The sequence below is a fragment of the Euphorbia lathyris genome, chromosome 6 (genome assembly GCF_963576675.1).
Source record: "Euphorbia lathyris chromosome 6, ddEupLath1.1, whole genome shotgun sequence".
NCBI classification, from domain to species: domain Eukaryota; kingdom Viridiplantae; phylum Streptophyta; class Magnoliopsida; order Malpighiales; family Euphorbiaceae; genus Euphorbia; species Euphorbia lathyris.
Genome location: NC_088915.1, coordinates 66,896,295 through 66,918,768, shown reverse-complemented (window position 1 = coordinate 66,918,768; position 22,474 = coordinate 66,896,295). Strand labels below are relative to the sequence as shown.

Here is a 22,474-nt window from a genome sequence, read left to right as displayed (position 1 = left end):
AGATTGTTAACAAGCATATCAATGTATAAAACAATTCCTAGCAGAACCACCCTTGATGAGCAGACCAATCTGAAGGGGAGACCTGCATTTGTATCAATCTGTCATGGATAAAGCTATGTGCATCGTGGTTATTCAAGAAGAAGAAGGTCAGCAGTTCTCCATCTATTATGTTAGCAAAATGTTGAAGGATGCGGAGACAAGATATTCGAAGCTAGATAAAATGGCTCCCACGGTTGTGACAACATCCATCCGCGTTAAACCATAGCTCCAAGCATAACCTCAACATGATCGAGATCAAGATCAAGAGCCAGCTTCACCATCATGATTCAACATTGAACACACGAATGATGAGATTGAAAAGCGAGTGCATGCCGCTCTGGATAGACAAGAGAACAATGCAGAAATATACGCCATCCAATTAACAGGAATTCGCCATTCACAGCGCGAATCATGGGGTACGAGGCGAAAAAAATGATTAAAGCTTCCAACTTGCCATAATATAAAAGAAAAGAATCAATATAAGCGGGACATTACATATCCCGAACCCAAAGGAGGGGAGCATGTAACCGTTGGAAGAAACGCCAAAGCGTACTACAGGTTGGCCACCAGACTGAAGCTTACTGGGAGCTGGCAAACTAGATAGCTTTGTCCAGAATAACAAATAACAAGACGACAAGCAGAAGACAGATCCCAAAAATAAATTCAAAAGTGTCATTAATGTCATATCAGATGGACCAGTGTATCAGCCACCCGTGGAAAAAGCAAAAATATCCGCTCTGGATAAAACATCCCTCCATTGCTCCTTTTGCAGAAACAGGTCCAATAATCTCTCCACAGAAACGCTCCTTATTGTTGATGGAAAGCAGATGCGGATCGCCAAAGGATTAAAACTTGAGATCAAAGAGGATGTTAAAAAAGTTCTCATTGAGTCTGAAAGCGTATTTACATAGGAGAATGAGATCCCCATAGGAGTAAGCCCAGATGTGATTACTCATAAGTTAAACATCATTGAGGATGCAGTTCTAGTTGCTCAGAAAAGACGGAATCATGGGCCTAAAAATCAGTATTTTTACATATTCTTATATGTGCATTAAACTGTTATAGTATCCTATATTTTATAATTTATTCTTTCTCGCCATACTTCTTATATTCATTTGCCTAGCTTTTAGTGCTGATATACGCCCAGTGGCTGGCGAATGAAAAGTTCCACAGGTGGATCAATTACCTCAAAAATAGGACAATTGATCCCATCACGGGCGGATCCCCTTTCCATAAAGATAAGAAGCACAGACCCTCAGGAGCTTTCAAATGAGCTCAACTCTCTCCTCAAAGACAGGAAAAGGATTGACCACCATCAAAAGCGGGTTAAAATCGTCTCAAACATGAGATCATTACACCCTCAACTTTCTCCTCAAAGATAGGAGAACACTCTCATGGGCGGATCCATCTTTAGATGATCACCATTCGAGAAAGAGTTAAAACATTCCTTGGACGCAAGGACTTTACACTCTCTCACTCCCTTCCCAAAGAAGGGTTCACAAGTCCTACGGGCGGATCGCTTCACCTCAAAGATAGGTAGCAAGTTGATCCCCTAGGCAGCTTTACTTCCTCTAGAAGGAATAGAACAGCTTCAAACCTTCACAAAGGTTCGCACAATGGAGTATGGCTGGCCACCTACTCCATATTAAATCTTACAAACTTATATATTTACTTACGCAAACGTAAAAGTAAATGGCGACCATAAGGATTAAAACAATTGTACTTAAGTTTTACAAACAATCGGACAATAATCTCAGCGGCGGATCGATCTACCTCAAAGATAGGAAACAATTGATTGCCGTCAGAGACAGAGTTAAAACATTTCTCAGACGTGAGAACTTTACACTCTCAAATACTCTTCCCAAAGAAGAGTCTCAAGACCTGGCGGCGGATCGATTCACCTCAAAGATAGAAAGCAAATTGATCGCCTAAGGTAGCTTAACTTCCTCACCAGGAATAAAAGCTTCTAACCTTCATAAAGGTTCACACATTGGGGTACGGCTGGCCACCTACCCTAAACAATCGGAGAAATCCTAAACCAGATTCTAAAAAGTTACTTGCTAAAAGATATAATGCATTAGTAAAAATAGTTCTGGAAAGAAAAGGGTTCATCCAACAATGAAGCCTCGTCTTCATCAAGATAATGAAGCCTCGTCTTTATCCAGATAATGAAGCCTCGTCTTCATCTCTAAATAATGAAGCCTCGTCTTCATCCAAGATAATGAAGCCTCGTCTTCATCCAAGTAATGAAGCCTCGTCTTCATCTCTAAATAATGAAGCCTCGTCTTCATCCAAGTAATGAAGCCTCGTCTTCATCCAAGTAATGAAGCCTCGTCTTTATCTCCAAATAATGAAGCCTCGTCTTCATCCAAGTAATGAAGCCTCGTCTTCATCTCCAAACAATGAAGCCTCGTCTTCATCAAAGTAATGAATTCACGTCTTCATCATAGAAATAACGAAGTCTCGCCTTCACAAATGCAAAGTAAAAACACTTTGGAAAATGAGTAAAGGCTAAAAAGGCAAGTGCCTAGAGTGCCAAAACCCTCCACAAAATGCACAAAAGTCCCTAAATGGATGATCATTCTTACTGATCCCTAAGGGCGGGTCATTCTCCTCAATATGGCATAACTGAAGAAAAGAAGTCCCTAAGGCGAATCATAATCCTATGCGGTAGGAACAAATGGTCCCATAAAGGGCGGGTTATTCCCTTTCTAAAGGAAATATAACTCTCAAGAAGCCCCTAGAGGATAACAATGGATACGGTTGGCCACCTATCCACAAGGAAGCAAAAGCCCCTAAAAGTGCATCATATCCATATATGATCCCACATAGGGCGGATCTTGTTCATAAGATCCCGCATAAGGAAGCCCCAAAAGGCGCATCATTTCCATATATGATCCCTCATCTAGGGCGGGTCCACTTTTCTCCAAGATAGAAAAATAAAACACCATTTAGACAGCCCTAACGAGCTTTTTATACCTTTAGGGGGGCTTCTGATAACAACCCAAATTATTCTTGAATAAGGAATAAGGAAAAATTAATAGAAATAATGGCAAACCATTATTCCTTCTAAAAGAGATATTTATGCATGATTAATGTGGAATTAATGATAATTAATGCAGGGGAGAATATGCAAATAATGAGGAAAAGGAAGGAGTCTCTAGCATTATGCCACGCCACGTGGACCATGGCGAGATACGCCATAACGAGATACGCCCGATGAGAGCGAGTAGCGGAGACCCGTCATAGCTCTCAAGGAGAGCGTACATACGCCTTGACGGATCCAAGAATACCAAAAGGCGCCTTTATTACCATCCATGAATGGGAATAAATACAATTAAATGGCAATTAATATCCATTAAAGGGGAATAAAGACTTGACTGTTCGAATACCTCAACTCTGAGGGTTTCAATGCTGAATGCTGGGATTAATGGAGAATTGATAGCAATAAAAAATGAGTAATGGCACAACTCTTCACCTGCTTCCCCATTAATGCTGAAGGTTACAGAAACCTATATAAATACCCCAGCTTCCTAGGATCAAAGATACACTTACTGATTCTCTACTTTTGTGCTTACAGTTTATTCGCAGAAATATTACTGACTTTGGCATCGGAGTGTCCCCGGCCGATCCCAACGGCGCCTCACAGGGAAGTGCTCCGATCAAGGATTTTTCCACAAGTTATCACTTGTTATCTTAGACTGAAATGAGAGGTGGTAATCGTCACCCAAATGCTCTTATCAGAGGGTTCAATGAAACAATAGATGTTTGTGGTTTGTTTGAAGTCAGAATGGTTGGTTATCCAAATTGTAAACAGTAATTATTGTTGCAATCTTGTTGTAAATTTTGATAATGTTATGATTTTAATGTTAGAATTATTGTTGCAGTCTGGATGTTATGGTTTTAATGTTATATACTACTTCGTATTTTTTGTAAAATGCGAAACCTGTTGCAGAATGACATTTTTCTAAATGCGAAGTAAATTTCATGTTCTTAAGTAGTATTAACTTCGCAGGCTTCACATTTTGCGACAAATGCTAAGTAGTATGTAACATTAAAATCATATAACATCCAATCTGCAACAATAATTCTAACATTAAAAGCATAACATTATCAAAATTTACAACAAGATTGCAACAATAATTATAATATTAAAATCATAACATTATCAAAATTTACAACAAAATTGCAACGATAATTCAAACCCTAAAGGAAGTTCAGAAGAAGAAGGAACTAGAACATTGAAGTGCTTCTAGGCTTTACAGAAGCAAGAAAAATCGACGGCATCATACAGAATCAATGGTCTTTGGGATGATAATGGTGATTTTTCTTTTCTTTTCAAAAGCAAGAAAAATCGCCAGGTTCACCATCTTCATCACATCCTAATCACTCCTCACTGTGATTGATTCTTTTGTATTCAAGATAAACGAATCACTGTGATTGATGATTTTGTATTCAACCTTCACAAAAATTAAGTAATTTTAGAAAAATAATGAAAGAAACTCTTCACAGAAAGAATCTGCGGAGTCTGTGAAGCAAAAGACACTAAATATGATGATTTTTACTTCTTAAAATAAGTTTGCGTCACATTTTGCAAAGTGTGCGAAGCAAACTTCAACTGGAAAAGGATGATGTGGCTTCACAGAAAGAGAATCTGCAAAGAGAAAAAACAAGCTGGAAAATGATTATTTTGCTTTGCAGATTCGCTTTTTGCGAAGCAAAATCATCCATTTCTAAGTGATTTTCTGTCTGCAGACTTCGCAAAATGTGACGAGAACTCATTTTGCAAAGTAATTTCTCGAAAAAGATGAAGATGAAATGGTTTACCTTATTTCCGCCTCTTGCCATTGAAATCGACAATAAACATATGATAAACGCAGAAGAACGTCGAATAACCATATCTTCGATTCGTACAAAAAGAAAGAAATCAAGAGACGAATATGAAACAGGAAGATGAAGAACCATCCTTTATAAAAATAGAGAGACAAAGAGAGGGAGAAGAGATATGATGATGAAGAAAATGGAGGTGATTCGTAAAATACAAAGAAATGAAGAAGATGAACCAATACACACGAGGAATGAGGAGATGGAAAGTTGAAACCGATAGAAAAGAAGGAGGAAGATGAGATGTTTTGAGCATTTTAGGAAAATCACAAATAAATAGTTTAGATATTTAACCAGTTTATTAACTGGTGTAAATATGTAAATGAGTCATATGACAGAGTTTTATAATTTTCCTTTTTAAATATTTCAATTCAAATTTATAAGAATTTTTTTATAAATCCTTCTCTTTCTTTTGTTTTCTCTTGTTATTCTTCAACTCGATAAAACCCCTTGAGCGATTTCAACAAGACATATCACTTCGCCTGCAAAATCAACTACGTGAATAATCAGCAGCGCAGGTAGGCGAAGAAAGAGTGAAGATGGGCGTCGATTACTACAAAATATTGCAGGTCAATAGGAATGCTACACATGATGACCTGAAGAAATCTTATCGAAAGCTTGCATTGAAATGGCATCCTGATAAAAATGAAAACAAAGAAACAGCTGAGGCCAAATTCAAGCAAATCTCCGTAGCCTACGAGGTAAATTCTCCTTCAACATTTCATTATATCTTCTGTTATCCCTGAATTTCGATGGATTTTGGAGGAACGCAACTCTATTTCTCATTATTTGGAAGAAATTAAACAAGTGAATTCAATGTTCGATGACCTAATTATGATTGAATTCGTTTCTCATGCGTTTTCTTTGTCATTCTGTGTCGTGAATTTGTTTGCAGGTTCTAAGTGATCCTCAAAAGAGAGCGATCTATAATCAGTACGGAGAAAAAGGCCTGGAAGATCTAGTTCCACCGCCGCCAGCGGCTCATGACGTATACGCGAAATTCTTTGGGTTCACAAACCCCGAAGGAGGTAACGACATGAGAGAAGAAATATTTGGGAACAGTGTTTTTTCTTCTTTCATCGAAAACTATGTTATCAATTTAGGTCCTAGAAAAAAAGCCCCTGCAACTGAGAGGACATCGTGTTGTGGCCACGACGAGCATTGCCAGGGTACTACTAAAAAGTTGAAACTTTCAAGGGAAAACGCTGAGTTTATTGTGTAAGTTCATCTTTCCCTTTTCATTTTGCATTCTGTGCTAATTTGAGATCAAAGTTTTCACTAAAAAATCTTTAAAAAAAAAAATTCAGTCCTCGAAAAGCCCCTGCAATTGAGAGGCAATTGAGTTGCAGCCTTGACGAGCTTTACAAGGGTGCTACTAAAAAGATGAAAATTTCCAGAGAAATCACTGATGTTAATGGGTAAGTTCAGCTTTGCCTTTTCATTTTACAATCTCCGCTAATTTGTGATCAAAGTTTTCATTGAAATGAAAATCATAAAAAAAAAAATCGAACTGTTGAATATGATATACTTTAGTTTTATGCCGAATTTCGAACTGTTGAATTAACTATAATAAAAAGGTAAAGCTTCGATTTGTACTCCTAGAACTAGAACTTCATTTAGTCGAATGAATGAAAGAACTAGAACTTCATGGGCCAGGTTGGGCTCTGCTCCAGTAGGCTTTTGCCCAAAAAATCTCAGTTCAACCGCATATTAGTTTAGATAGATTTGAGCTGAGCTCAAATTTAAAAATCAAATCTCAAATCCAACTCTAAACTCTGTCCAGAAAAACATAACAATGATGATGTAGATTAAGTCCTTAAACCGACAAAGAATGCAATCTTCTCAAGCCTAGCCTGAAAGGTTGAGTAAACTCAAAGGAAATAAATCCTTGCTCCAGTGGAGGCTCAAAGTTTAATATATCAAAAGTTGTTCTTCATTACAAAATAGATGGGTTTTATACCTTTCCTAATTTTAAGAGCAAAAGACTAAAAGCCCACCTTAGGATTACAATGATAGTTCATACTTCTAGGGGTAAAATAGGAATAGGAATAAGTAGTGGCAGTTCCGTAAATAGAAGGTAATGGCAAAACAATAATTAAGAGGTGGCAGTTCTTCCTCAACCCAGGAATGCTCCGCGTGGCCTTCTTCACGCTCCGCGTACTTGAAGTCCTGGATTTGGTTCGCCTTAGCTGCTCATTCCAAGCTTCGCGTGGCCGTGTTTACGCTCCGTGTGATTGAAGTCCTGGACTTGGCTTGTCTTGGCTGCTCGGTCCACACTCCGCGTATTTAGAGTCAAGCTCCGCATGTTTGACTTGCTGAGTTCTCCTTCTTGTTTGGAGCTCTTCTTCCTCCTCGGCTGGATCCCCATTGCCTGCACGAGCCTTGAAGCCCTGCTCCGCATTTTCTGTTCCACGCTCCGCGTGCCTCGGCTCCAGGTCCGCTGATAGGCAAGTGATGCCCTCATCAAATGAACATTAAAATTTATATTTAAAAATAGTTAATATTAATAGGATGATCAGACTGGAGCATCTTATTTTTACAAATCCCAAATTCACCTTACAATTAGGTAGGCTTTGGCCAGTCTAGACCGGGTTGAGATTTATGTTAATTTTTCTTATCAAAATCTGGTCCATTAGACGTGGATCTAGTTGAGCGGGTATCCAAGTTCGTGAATAGGTCTATTTAGAATTGTTGTCGTTGTTGGTAGAATTGTTGTTGTTGTTTACTGTTTGTTTGTTTCTGTTAGTTTTGCTTTGTATTAACCGACAAGGCTCATTGCTATGAACAGGAAAACCATGCCAGAGGAGGAAATAGTACCCGTAGAAATCAAAGCAGGATGGAGAAAGGGGACAAGAATCACCTTCAATGAGAAAGGAGATGAGAAGCCAAATGAGATAGCTGCAGATGTGGTGTTCATAATAGATGAGAAACCACACAGCACATTCAGAAGAGATGGGAATGATCTAATTGCCCTACAGAACATAACTTTAGCAGAAGCTCTAGCAGAGTGTACTCTCAATCTTACAACATTAGATGGTAGAAACCTCAGTATCCCAATTAACAATATTATCCATCCAGAATATGAACATGTTGTTCGGAATGAAGGCATGCCTTTACCAAAGGATCCTTCTAAGAAGGGCAACTTGAGAATCAAATTCAACATAATATTTCCAACTACTTTAACTGCTGAACAGAAGTCTGGAATCAACAAACTACTGGCGCGGTAGAGTTCGAGTTCTATATATTGCATCTCTAACTTTGGAATGAGTTTGATAACGGTTATTTATTTATATTGCATCTGAATTCAACTTCAATTTTGTTTTATTGAAGTTGTTGATTTTTTGATAAAGTTATTGCGGTTCATGTTAGACACAAAAAATCAGTAGAATAGTGACTTAGCAGTAGTATTGGAAATGATCAATTCTTACTTATAATTTTATCTATTTAATTCAACTGCTTGAAACTATTAATGTTATGTATGACGAGCTTTCATTGTAAATTTAAGATGTAATCTAAATTTTTGATACGGATTGGGGCAATTTTTTTTCTAGAATTATCCCGAAATGATGAAGCCCCAAAATGTTTTAAAGGATTGATTAGTACATTTAGACTGAAACGTAGTGAGAGAATAAGTCAGAGCAGATGAAGGGAGAGAGAGTGAAGGATCAAGAGAGTTAGAGAGAGAAAATTAGTGATAAAGAGGGAGGAATTACAAAGAAATGATGGAGAAGAAGTAGGATGGTAGTTCAACATAAGATGGTCCGTGCTTTTTAAGGAAGAAGTTGACAAAAAAGGTAACATGGTTGGTTTAATAGGTTTGATCAGTCATTTTGTCGGCGGATACTCGGAGTTGATCAATAAAGCAATGTATATTCGTGTACAAAATTAAAAGTTATATACCAAAATGTGACATGAGATAAAATATTGTATACCACGAATATAATTTACTCTAACTAGTTCAAATAGTTCCTTGACATGATATCAGAACCGCACAGACAAAGTTATATACCAAAATGTGATATGAGATAAAACATTGTATAATAACCAAAATATAGACAAAGTGATCAAGGGTTTGATGGACCTGTGTGATACACACTTCAAGTCGGGACATTCGCTTTTTAATTTAAATAGTTTCCGATAGAAGTGTATATATAAATCAATAAGATGAATTTTTTGTTGCAAAATGTACCAATGATATGCTCACGCACATTAAAAAAAATGAAGAGAAAACTAAACTATTAAAATTCTCATTGTTATTTTGCCAAAATATAGTTTATCCCGGAGTGAAGAATTGAATCTCAAAATTGACAAGTAGAAATTAACTCCTTACTACTCGGACCAACCTTCATTGACAGTGACTTCATTTTTTTTAATGAAGTTATTAAAATAAAAAGAAAATCTCAATAACTAAATGAAAATAAAATAAATTTTAATAACCTTTTTAAAACTGGCCAAACTTCAGTAACATCAGTGTAATTTACAATTCTCTCCAGCAACTTTGTTCATTCATGGGTAACTGGGATGCAAATAAAAGCTCATATACAAACTGAAACCACTTGGTATCTTCTCTTTTACATAACATAATAATCCTGAAACTTCCGATTTCATACAAATACTTTTCCTCATTAAAAAAAAATAGTAAATTTCATAATTGTTACAGTAGAAACAAAAATACAGATTTGAAAGAACTCTCTACTTATGCCATATGCTTATAATCCAATGCACACTAACACTATAAAATTACCTCTGTACCTTCTAACACCTATTTCTGAGTTATTGCTCTGTAAATTGTTGGGGAAATATGCCAAATTCCCTGTTTCCTTTTCCCTAAGGCATCAATCCCGCCGCTATTCATGCTGCAAAGGCTAAAAACAATGCAGCAAAATGGTGAATTAAGTATTCACCGGAAATTTCACCAGTGAAATATGCTTGCTTATATTTTCAGTCACTATAATCATCTGAAACTGCTGAGTCTGTGCCATCATCGATCTCCATCTTATTACCCTCTCCTTCTGAGCCTTCTTCGCTTATTTCTATGTCTTCATCTGATTCTGAGACTTCAGCCCTCATATTTTCGATGACATTATCGTCTCCAGAAGCATCTCCTTCCTCATCACTTGCTTCCACTGAATTTCTATTCCAGCCACTGGACTCTCCATTATACATCGGTTTCCAATTTCCTGGCTCATATTCCTCTGCTTCGATATTGTCTGCTTCGATATTGTCGTCATCATCAGATTCTGCTGCTTCGACACTGTTACTGTTATCAACATCGTTCAAATCCATATTGGCTTTTTCATCACCCCAATCTTCCTCATTCAAGTTTCTGAATGATCCAGTATACATTCTCGTGTTGCTCGTACGATCGACAAATTTATCCTCAGTTACTACCACATCTGTTCTCCTCTTTCTTACTGTTCTACGACCTCGCGCAGAATTACTCTGTGTATTGGTTTTTTGCACTTGCTGTCTTGCTCCAACATTAAATTTCTCAACATTGCGCCTACTTACATCAGACTTCATACCAGGTACCCTTCTCTGTGACTTTGTCACATGTCCTTGATCGCGGCCTCCACGTCCACGTTTGTAGTTGCTACGCTTACTATGCATATCACCTAAGTACTCTGTTTTCAAGCGCTCATCCTGATTTCGTCCTTTCAGTTCAACCTCTTTATTCTTGGGAGGAGAGTATCTGGGAGGAAGCTTCTGGACACCAGGAGAAAGGGTCAGCCACTCAAAAAAAAAAGTGAAATTTTAGGAAGAGCATGCTACGAAGACACTCCCACAACAACACATCTAAAACCTAAAATCTCTATCACCCACATCAGGCAATTTCATAAGACTCATCTACACATCCCAGTATTTGTTCAAATTCCTAACCTTCTTCCAACTTCCAAGGGTATAACGCATTCAGATTTAACCAGTTTGGAGTTTGATGATTATGCTACTACAATTCACATTATTTATAAGAAGAGACTAAGGGTCCGTTTGGTTTAGCTGTTATTGTTAGTTGAAATTATTAGTTGCTTAATGTTGCTGGTAGCTAGTAGGAATTAGCCATTTTTCCTTTTGAAATAGTATAAGTCGTTGTTTCTCAATCCTAACCAAAAAAATTGTTCTCCTATTCGGAGTAAAAAAAACAAGGAGCTCCAAAAAGGAAAATCAAACGCGCACTAAATGTTATGAAGGTATACTAAAAGATCTTCAAATCCTTTAGAATTTGCTATAAGCTGTAATCAACTCACCTATTTTCTCCATAATAAAACTGGATCATCAATCGGATGCTAAAAGGAAAAAATGCGAGAGACAAAAAAGGGGCAAAAAAATCAAGGGAAATAACTGACCATATATAATTTAACTGGCTTGTCCTCACTGGGTTCAGCTTTCTCCTGTTTGATGTATGTAACTGATGCATCCAGGTCGAAAAGCCTCAAAGCCACAGCTGCGGTGGTTTTAGGAATCCATGGAAGTACTGTGACAGAACCAAGATCAGCAGAACCAAATAATGCACTCTGCAACGAACTTGAGGAGCCCAATAATTCTTTTGTCATCTCAAAGTTAGTAGATAAACAGTCTCTTTTAACAGCACTCTCAAGTACAGTCAATACCTGCAACATGAACTACTATATGAGAAACTATCCACCAGATAGAAAATATAAATGATATGCATGATAATGGAATGAGGCATTTATACGAAGATATCTACAGATAGTTGAATGTGGAAGAAGCAAATAACTAAAAAATATATTCAATCAAACATTCAAGCTGAAACCATGTGAGGAATTTATAATCCTTGCATCTGAGTGCTGCAATTAACTAGTACACTTTAATATGAAATCAATATAAATAGAGAGCAGGAGAACACCAATGTAATTTTATAGTGCAAAAAGTAAAACATGTGATGCAGCTAAAGCATTCATAATCAACTTATTCTATATTTATGTTAATCAGCAAAAAAATCAAAATCGTTTTTTGTTGATCAACATAGTTAATTTAACAGCATGACTAGGTATGTCCAAAACCTGCAGGAGTTCCTCAGTTGATGATGACATGTTCAACTTTGTAGCCCAAGTCTTCCTGTGATTCTCCACCCAAAAAGACTCTAGAGCCTCTGGTGGAACCGACACCTATTCATTAAATAGTATAAAGGAAGAGTCAACATGACATAATTGCCAATACATTCAAAACCAAACACAAAAAATATCAACGAACTAAAACATCTTATCACCTCAATAAATGCTAACAGAGCCTTGAGCAATCTGATTCCCAGAGGTAGAGAAGAATTAGAAACCTCAGCGCTTATCTCCCTTTTACCTTTACAATGAATACCATGTTCTGAAAAATTAAAACCCATGGTAGATGTATTGAATGTCTGGTGACAAGAAGGACAGTGGGTGTCTTCAATAAGACAAGAATCAAAACATAAGTTGCAAGTAGCCAATGCCGGCATACACCTTTTCTTCCCATATTTCATGGAGCATAATGTCAAGGAATTGAAACATTCTTTCCACATCCACTTCTGCAATTCTTGATACCTTTCAAGAGCACCTTTCTTCTCCATTTCATTTCTTCCAAGATCAATTCTGAACGATGAAAATGCATCCAGTGTATTTGAGTTTGGACCATAGACAATACTGTTAGGACTGCTCATGCCAACTGAGCAATTAAAGCTCGAATTTGCTTCACCAGCTTCATTTTCAGTTGTGGCCCCATTTTGGTACACGATGTTTTCAGATTGCAGGCTACTACGGACATTTACTTTAAAACATTTCTCAATCTTTTGCAACATTAGACGTAAATGTGATTCCCGCACCCCACGAGCGTCCAAAGATGATAAAAGGGAATCAAAGGCCTGCACACAAATTAAATTTAAGATGGTGAGTGTGAATGCTTCAATTATACAAAATTTGTGTATTCATGCAAACAGTCATCTAAATTTTCCCAGCAGCAGTACAGATCAAAGAGAATTTTCCCTTTTTGACATGAAATTCATAAATGCAGTCGAGAAGAACGATTTATCCCCAAGCAGGTTCAACTCCGGCCAGGGCGGAGCCAGGAATTCAAATTAGTGGGTGTAAATATAAATTTTTTGATACATGTAAAAAAAATTAAAAAGTAGTGGGGCCAAAATGCTATAAAACTTATAAAAATGGGGTCAAAATACTATAATTATATAAATATATTATATATATAAATTCAGTGGGTTGAGCCCTCTCATTGCTATGTGTCTCAGCCACTAACTCAGCAGCAAAACAAGAAATAGAAGAAAAGGCCCATTAGAGAGATATCACACAAGTGAACAAGCGAATTATCTAATGAAAAACGTGACTAACTAGAGTTACACTTGCTAACTTGAAAAATCATGTCATATGTTAAAAGGTCAATCAATAAAGAAAGTGTCATAGATTCTTCATAATCATAATTGTTTGACTTATGAATATGCTTATGTTGTTAAATCTAATATCATAAAGGAATATAGAACACATGTTGTGAGAGTTAAGTTACCTCTTCAGAATCAATAAGCCTCCAAGTACCCTCATGTAATTCAACAAAAATCCTACCAGAACAAGGATCATTTCTGGAAGCAGATGCAACAAATTGCCAGTATCGGTTCCGTCGGCGATCTTGTCCAAGAGGCAAGGACCTATAAACATATGTCTCTTCTGCTAAGTGGCCAATATAAGCTTTCAGTTGTGAGCGAGACCTTTTAGAAGTACATGCATGCTGCTGACTCAGGAGGTTATCTAGATTACAGGGATCTTGAGCAGCCATGATTTTTTCAGTAGGAGCGCTATTAAGGTGATTTTGTATATTTTCTAAAGCAAGTAGTTCTTTGTGATCTTCATTAGTGCTTGGAGATGCCTCCTTATTTTTACCATCAGCAAGAGGAAGAGGACTTTCGCTGCCTTCCACAGTAATTGCAATTTGCAATTCAGCTTTGGGCCCTACAGATGATGGAAACTCTAATTTACTCATAATATCTTCTTTCAAGCGACTTTTATCTAATTGTGCTTCAGCCCACATTTGCTTTTTAAGAGAATTTGCAGCTTCCAGGCGATCCTGCAAAAGAATATATCAACTTACAATAAACAACAAAAAAAGAAAGAAATCGAACATGGCTCTTCTCCTACTAGAATGATTTTCCATATGAGCCAATTGGAAATGGCCATTTACCTCTAGTACAGCACGAATGGTATTCCCTTCATTTGCAATACCAACCAAGGTAATAAGCGCATTAAGGCGCTCTTCAACAGAGAGATGAGCATATTCCCCTTCCGCGAGTCCTTGAATCCATGATTCACCTGAATTGCTTTCGTCAATTTCAATATTTTGTTGATCTACATTATTTGCCCCTACTGCTTCTGGAGCAACACACTTCTCAATGTGAATCATAGGTTTGGCATCTTTGGGACAACTCAAAGGGATAGATGAAGGTGCTTTGTCAAGTTCATCTCGTTCAACTAGTGGAATACCATTGCAGACATTATCTTTTCCACTTATGCAAGTACTTGCTTCGTTACAATGGTCCACCCTTTTGTTAGCACTAAATGGAGTAGCTAAATCATCAACTTCAGGGTCCTCATCAACATCACCTTCAGAATCTTCATCTCTTTCGACATCATCAGCATCCTCCCCACCTAAGAAACCATTTTCAAATATTCGAATCTTTTTTCTAGCAGATGAAAGTATCGCCTCAGCATCAGCAGGATCCTTTCTATAAGCTTCCCGTACACAGTATGTTGAAGGAGCAATTCTTTCAAAAAGCTTTTGATCCCTAGTCAAGGCAACAGATATAGATGCCTCTGGTGTCCTGCTTGTTGTTAGGTCCCGCAGCCCAGATTTCTACATGAAAAATTATGATTATGATGATGATGGTGACAGGGCAATATGCACAAAAAGGTAGAGCTGAGAAACAAAAAAACACTCACCTGAATCTTGTCAGCAAGTTCCATCACTGTTAAGCCCTTGCTTCCCTCAAGTGAAAGAACATGAAAAGCTGCAAACTTAACTGTTCCAGGTGTCAACCGATGCCTAGATCTCCTAGGAAGTAACAAGCCCCTTTCTCGCATTAGTGCAAATGCATTTTCGGCTGCTGATCCATTCCGCAGAGTAGAAATTGTATTTTCACACCCTTTAACCTGAAATTATTATATTAAGAGAATGATCATGAAGTGAAGGCCCTTGAAAATCTACCTGCACCAAGTTGCCTAAGGAAGCAACAGAAACTTAAAGATGGCTGATTGGCAAACCTCATCTTTTTCGCCCAAGTGTTTCCATGTTGAACTCGTTTTCTTCAACCGAGGCCCAAATCCAGCAGCTAAGGCCAATTGCCGGAATATTTCAGGCCACGTTAGTGGATTTAAGTGTTGCTGCCAGTTGCGTATGTCAAAGCCCCACACATAAGCCTGATCCAGAGAAAGCAAAAATTGGTTCAGCATCAATAAAAGAAGAAATATCTGCCAACAAGTAACATATTTTAACATTAGTTACCCCCTCAACAATCTGCGGATGTCCTCCTTCAGGATTAGCTGTACAATATTGATTCGTTCCCAATCCAGTAGATGGTGTCCTAGCAACATCTTCAATATCTTTAATTATCAATTTCAGAAGGGAAATATGTATTTCACCCAGCAACCTTGAATCCTAAAAAGAAGGTATGCATATCAACAGAGGAAAATAAGTGAGGGAGTGCTCATAATGAAGTGGAAAAAGAGAAAGCGAGGAGGAACAAAATACTCACATAGTCGTGGAAAGCTTGAACAAACTCATCAAGAGTAAAAGGCCATAACCCAAGAACATCAACAAAAGTAATCACAAATCTCCAAACCTGGGAAGTCAAAGAAAATATTGAGATCTCATAACAGGTCCACCGTATTCATGTTAGTTAAAATGTCTTATGAACATCACAAGTAGCATAGACCAGAAATGTAGGAGAGTACATTAATGAGCGCCAAAAAGGCCAAACTGAACCCATTTGAGTAACTTTACTATGAGTCAACACTCCTAGAGGATCTAATGAAGTCAGATGCTCAACAAGTAAAATAAGCATTCTTAAATTTGAATAAAGCAACCCTAGTGAGCAGGCAAGATCCATTGTGATCTCCACTGTTCAAAATGAAGGCCGCCTAGGCGCTTGAAATCGAGAATCCGCCCCGATTTTCTCCCATTAGTCCCTCTACGCGTTTTTTTGGCCCCTAGACGATTTTTAGCCACTTGGGCTCTGCCTAGACCGCCTAAGCGACCATGAAGAAAAGCATTTTTTATTGTGAATTTGTTTTTTTCTTTATTATAATTCACTTTTGAGTTGTTTCAATGTTGACGTTTGCACATTTTTAAAGATATATGTTCAAGATATATGTGTTTTTCTATATTAAATAATTGTATACTGTTGTTTTTAGATAATATAATACATATTTTAATTGAATTTATATAATAATTTGTTGATTAACAAATAAAAAATACAAAAAGACTGGGATTGATCCTCAAGGGCCCTGTCCGCCCGACTAGCACCTAGCATTTTTTACAACCTTGGTGATCTCTCTCTCTCTCTCCCACACACACACACAGAGCAAGTACTACATATAGAGACAAGTGAGAAAGTGAAGAAACATAGAATATGTGCATGAGAATGAGGAGAGAAGCACAACTAGCACGGTGAAACTCTTCATCGAAAATCAAATAAGCAGACAAGCACATGAAGGAACTAGAGATTAACCAGGGACATACCATCAGAAGATTGCCAATATTTTCCTCTGAATTCATCCAAGGTTGAAATGCAAATGGTTTTGTTAATTGTACAGACTTTGGTGGGAACGTGCTCAAAGAGTCTGAAGCACAAAAACAAAAAGTTACAATTAAATACAAGAGACTGATAGACCGATACAGAGATATGCACAAAAATCATGATCTGCCAAACAGCGATAAAGAGAAATAATTAGGATGTTCAACCAAAAAAATCACTAAAATCTTTTGGCAACTAAAATCTTTCGGTATCTATTCTAAATGCCTCCCATACCTAAATTCAAAATTCAAAGTAAAATGCCTACAGTAATACAAAAGCAAAACCCAAATGCTACCTGAAAATAGAGAGTAATAAGCCAAAAAAAATCATATATGAATAGCATCATCTCCAGATTATATCCTTGGGTAGTTTCCCGTCTCATACACATTAAAATCAAGCACACATCACTTGTAATTTAGGAAAAAATGGATGATTAAAAGGAATGGTAGCAGAAGATAAAGAGTTCATTTAGGTACATTTTGCTGCACCTAGGATAGAACATAGGCAATATTTACATCACTGGCATGTCAAAAAAAGACAGCAGCTACTATTGCTTTGATAAACAGTTCCAAGGGGCATTTGACACAATATTAGAAGATAGATAAATTGCCATTTTCAGAAGGGTGTCACTACCTCTAAACAACTCGAGGTTTTGCAAAGTATCGTAGTTGAGTTGAACTATTGAAGGTAACCCCTTGCTTACAGCAGCTAATTCCATGAGCTCCAGCTGTTCATCCTCCAAAAGATCTAAAGACTCCTTAGCAATTCTGCGCGCAGTTGCCTTCTCCATGGCAGCTTGGCGCTTAATTGCCTCTCTCTCTCTGCGGGATTCCTCCTTTTGCCTCATTTTCTCAGCCTTTAACATAAATAAAAGCAAACAATGAAGATAATATTTTAACTGAAAATTAAAAAAAAAAATGACCATAAAACTAAGACAAGTGGATTCCACACTCACTCTTATATACTCTTTCTGCAGAAACTTTTCCCTGCGCTCAAGTTCACGTTTTTGCTCACGCAAAGATCTCTCTTCTTCCCGCTGCCTTTCACGCATCAATCTCTCCTCTTCCTTCCGTCTTTCACGATCATGTTTTTCCATTTCTTTTTTCATTCGTTCCTCATTCTACAATTACAAGGTTCAAGTATTAGTATCAGACAAGGATAGCATCTTATGAATGAAGTCCATAGTTGTTAGAATGGTACGAGTCGCGAGTCGATTCGTACGATTCGATTCATGAAGAATTCGAGTCGTATCTATGGTACGACTCGGAAGCTTCATGAATCGGCCGAATCACCGAGTCACCCGATTCGGTCAATTCAGGCCACCATTTAAAAAAAAAATCAATTTTTAACAACTAAAAAACGTACAGCAGAAGAAGATTACTATTCACTTTACAAAAAGAAAAAAAAAAACATACAGAAGTTATGAAACACAAATAGTTTCAATTAGATGACTCTTCACTTTACAAATTCCAAAACCTTCCCTCTTCCTTTCTATTTATTTGTTATTATCTTCTTCTACTCTCTATTCTTTCTATTTTCTATGTTTTGTCTGTCTCTACTTTCTTTTATAACTTATAATTTCTATTTAGATATTAAAAGTGCATTTTTGGATTAATATTTAAAGTTATATATGGTTAACATTTTATTTTTTTATAGCATTTCAAATTTGATCCAAATCTTACGATTCGATTCGATTCACGAGTCCCGATTTGCAAAATGAGATTTCGAGTCACGAGTCGAATCCCGATTTAACAACTATGATGAAGTCCAATAACATCATACCTTCCGCCGCAGTTGATCTTGTTTTTCAAGTTCTTTGCGCAGCCGAAGTTCATGAGCTTCAGCTTCCCTTGCAAGTTTAGCTTCATCGATCTACAAGAAGGAAACATGTGCGCATCAATTAATGATTGATAAAAACAGAAAATAAAAATAACTCACAAAATACTGATTATTTTTAGCATACTTTACACTTCTTTTCCATCCGAACATCTGGATCAGCATGGAAGATTTGAGCATCGGGAAAGATATCTGGGTTTTGAGATCCTACAATTGGGTGGCTAGTAGACTCCGCATGTATTCTATTGTTTTTATAAGAATCGTGATGCAGGTGATAATCATCATCCTTATGAGGTGATGAAAAATTATGTCCACGGGGCATAACACGGACACGTGATGTTTGACCTTGAGCACCATGAACCCTGGCCAATATTTCATCTTCATGCACATATGATGGTCTTCCCCTCAGACTATCAACTGAAGGATCGGGATAAGGGGATTGCAACGCTTGATTGAATGAATCAGATCTAATACTGGACTGGTCTTGAAGAAACTGATACTCATGAAATGACCTCTGGAACACAATTAAATACAATCAGAAGGCAACCAATACGAAACAGGAAATCTACAATCCCACATAACTAGATCATTGATGCTGACATGGAAATGCATACCTCAGATCAAACAATACTAATATCAGAACATTTACACATATACATTATGAGCAAATCCCTTTTTTTCAAAGTAGAAAATTGAATAAATTTATTGTCTAGCATTTCAAACAAAAAGATGGCAATATGACCTCCACAATAAACATATTGTTCATGTAAAAAAAAAGGTGCCAGATAGTGGTGCAGCCCAATCCCAGGAAACATACAGAACTGAGTCTCAATGAAGATCAAATTACCAACCATTATATCTAATGCACAAGCCAATCTGGATACAATAGAAAAAATCCCATTCCTGGAAAATGAGAATTAAGAAAGCAGAATTCTTTCAATAAACAAACACTCAGATACCCAAGTTTGGAATGCTTAGGTTAAGCACAACACTACACAAGTTCAGGATAAAAGACACACCAAGAATATTAATCAATATGATGCCACAAAAATAATGAAATTCAATTTATTGATTTATATCTTCAACTTTTAGAAACTATAAGAAAAGAGTAATGTGCATAGCCAATATGATCCATATAAAATAATGAAATGAATAATTTGGGATACCAACTTTGTTGGATTTTCCATCATGTCGTTCGTGTGTTTTGCCGTCATAAACATGTGCTGACCGCTTGTGTTCCACCATTGCTGTTGTACATAGAATAGCAAAATTGTTACAAAGAAATCTAAGGACGTGTAACAATTTTAAACAGCAAAGCAAATAAAGTTGTTAACATTGGTAGAAACTCCTAAAGGTTATAGCCAGCCAGAGAACGAAATATCCTAGATTCATTGTATTGTCAACCATATTGATGAAAAATTTCATAAGGATGCTTATAGTTAGAGAATTGCCTTCATCAGGGCCATAAATTCATTCTCTAGAAATGAACTTCTAGATCAAACTAAAAAGATCAAAACCAATAGTTCTTCAAGAGTAACCTATGTTCTGATAAAGACCTCCTATGCAAACCAAAAATGCATATAGGCAGCGACAAATTAACACTATAAAATGGAGAATAAAATATCCAACTTGAACACCCCTCCCCCTCCTCTCTCTCTCTCTCTCTCTCTCTCTCTCTCTCTCTCACTCTCATAATACTTATATTTACAGAATTTTATTGCAAGAATAAGCTACATATAACAGTCAATTTGGAATACAGCATAGTTGAAGTTAATTGATCTACTACTACATAATTACCTAGAGGTGCCCCAAATGCATCAGGAGGTAAATGATCAAACTCCACTCCAAGAATAGGCCCATCCTCCCTCAGTGGCTCCCCCAGCTGTGCTTCCACACAGGCAATAGCTCTAAGCTCCATTACTGATTGTGGTGATGACTCATAGTACCTCCCCATTGGCGTATCATCCAAAGACATCTTCCTTGGGTCCGTAAAAGGACTAGAGCCCGATCCTGACCCAGACGCATAATCACTACCAGGCTCAGGTTCTACTGTCCTCATCTTCTCCACTGGAGACTCAGTTGAAGGCACTGCCTTGCGAGGTTTCTTGGGAGGAGTCTCCTTTTTGTCTTTTAACCTTCTGTGACAAAACCACATCTGCAATTGCCTATCAGAGAGATTCAACCTCTGTGATAATTCTGCCCGCATAGCCTCAGATGGATAAGTCTCCACTAATTAAACCATGAAAAAAAAACAGCAAAATCAACAAACTAACCCAGAAACAACCGCAACAGAAACCTACATAAATATCAGAATCAAGCAAAAACCTCACAAAAATTCAACATTCATCCCAACAACTTACACATCCAAACATAACAGCAAAAACACATTTAAAAAAACAACAAATAACACACTAAAGAAAAAAAAAAGTTCCCTAATTGCATAAACAAGTAAAAAATGTAAAAAAACATACAAGCATAAGCCTTCTCAAGAGCTTCAAGTTGATAAGGAGTCTTCATCTGGCGTTTAGGCTTGCTCTGGCCTTCATTAAAATTCCCAGCAACAGCCTTGCTACCTTTGGTCTGATTTTCCCTTTCCCCCTCAGAATTGGCGTCCATTGAGACGATCGCGATCTCAGAATTAAGAAACGGAACAAATTTAGGGTTCGGAAACAGAAGAAGATACAGAGAGAGAAAGGGGAAAAGCGAGGAAACGAAAAAAAAAAAAGGAATCGTGAATTTGTGAGCCGTTTAGCTTCTTCCTCTCATCTCTATCTATCGTAATAGTGAAGAAAGAGAGAGAATTTACATAATAAATTCAGAAAACAATAAAAGGAACGAGTGGATTGTGAAGAACAATTAATATTATTTGGTTAGAAAATAACAAAAACGGAAATAGGAATAGGTAGAAATCAGCATCAACGTAGTCTTTCTTGACTCTAATTTGGATTTCCATGTTTTGTAGTTTCTTTCTAATATTAATTAAAAATTTATCCGTTTTTTTTTAACTACTATAATTTTAATTAAGAGAGCAGTTCTTTATTTTCTTTTTTCTTTCTTTCTTTCTTTCTTTCTTGTGTGTGTACATAAAGTTCATAGTTCTAATTTCAAAAAACGTGGGTTTTTTAAATAGTGTTTTTAATTTTATTTATATTTTTTTAATCTTTTTAGAAAGAAAGTGAGGCTATTTCTTTTTGTTAAAAAGGGTTGAAGATAGCTTTTGCGAGGGATAATGAAAATGGCTGGCTGGCTGGGTTCTTGTTTGGTTGTATGTATGTAGAACATAAATGTTTTTCTTTTTCTTTTTTTAAAATTATGTTTAGTTTTTGGGATCTTTGGGTGAGTCGATTACGGGATGTTTGCCGGTTTGTGTTAGTGGAGGGCCTTCCTTTCTCATTTTGGGCTTCTTTCAAATTGGGCTTTATGGGCCTCGGCGTTACTTTAGTACTTTAATTTATTTATTAATTAATTATTATTACAAGTATACAACATTACTTTTTTAGAAAAATATGGTGCATTTAAGAGGGGGTTGATGTAGCGGATTGGTAGTGGCTCTCGTGTGAATATCTGGACGAACAACTGGATACCAATAGTGAATTACAGGAAGCCGTTAATGTGCCTTAAACTGTCGAAACCGATACTAGTACAGGGAACTGATCAACGCGGAGATGAACGCGTGGGACGAGTCGCTGCTAGAGACCTATTTTGTATCTGGAGATGTGGCTGAAATTTTGCAAATTCGTATGAGTTTTCGGCGGCCGCCAGATGCAATGTATTGGGGATCGTTAAAATTCAGTGAATTCATGGTCCGTAGTGCTTATTATCTAGCCGAAACAATAAGGAGAAACGTGTCTGATATCCCTGAAAACTCCAGTCATGATGTGGCACTACAGAAATTTGGCGGGTTCAGTGTCGGTTAAACTTCTTCACTTCATG

At 37.1% G+C, this 22,474-nt stretch overlaps 2 protein-coding genes across 4 annotated transcripts; one reads left to right on the top strand and one right to left on the bottom strand.

The window, feature by feature from the left end:
- The first annotated feature begins 5,329 nt into the window (after positions 1–5,329).
- LOC136233964 (uncharacterized) lies at positions 5,330–8,389 on the top strand. Of its 2 annotated transcripts, XM_066023702.1 has the most exons (5): positions 5,330–5,624; positions 5,819–5,951; positions 6,027–6,141; positions 6,231–6,341; positions 7,712–8,389. In XM_066023702.1, the coding sequence occupies exons 1-5, from the start codon at positions 5,463–5,465 to the stop codon at positions 8,148–8,150; spliced, it is 960 nt and encodes a 319-aa protein (XP_065879774.1). In that variant the 5' UTR covers positions 5,330–5,462; the 3' UTR covers positions 8,151–8,389. The 2 variants fall into 2 exon arrangements, with proteins under 2 accessions (XP_065879774.1, XP_065879773.1); XM_066023701.1 differs by having other exon boundaries at positions 5,331–5,624; positions 5,819–6,141.
- A 1,056-nt stretch (positions 8,390–9,445) lies between these two features.
- LOC136232843 (homeobox-DDT domain protein RLT1) lies at positions 9,446–21,738 on the bottom strand. 2 transcript variants are annotated; one of them, XM_066022284.1, is made up of 18 exons: positions 21,013–21,738; positions 20,339–20,770; positions 19,712–19,788; positions 18,669–19,055; positions 18,488–18,577; positions 17,661–17,825; positions 17,339–17,561; positions 16,651–16,751; positions 15,665–15,751; positions 15,415–15,567; positions 15,174–15,329; positions 14,853–15,062; positions 14,098–14,766; positions 13,429–13,983; positions 12,152–12,775; positions 11,946–12,050; positions 11,268–11,531; positions 9,446–10,626 (listed from the first exon to the last, which is right to left on the bottom strand). In XM_066022284.1, the coding sequence occupies exons 1-18, from the start codon at positions 21,155–21,157 to the stop codon at positions 9,865–9,867; spliced, it is 5,205 nt and encodes a 1,734-aa protein (XP_065878356.1). In that variant the 5' UTR covers positions 21,158–21,738; the 3' UTR covers positions 9,446–9,864. The 2 variants fall into 2 exon arrangements, with proteins under 2 accessions (XP_065878356.1, XP_065878355.1); XM_066022283.1 differs by having other exon boundaries at positions 9,446–10,629; positions 21,013–21,735.
- Positions 21,739–22,474: the final 736 nt, after the last annotated feature.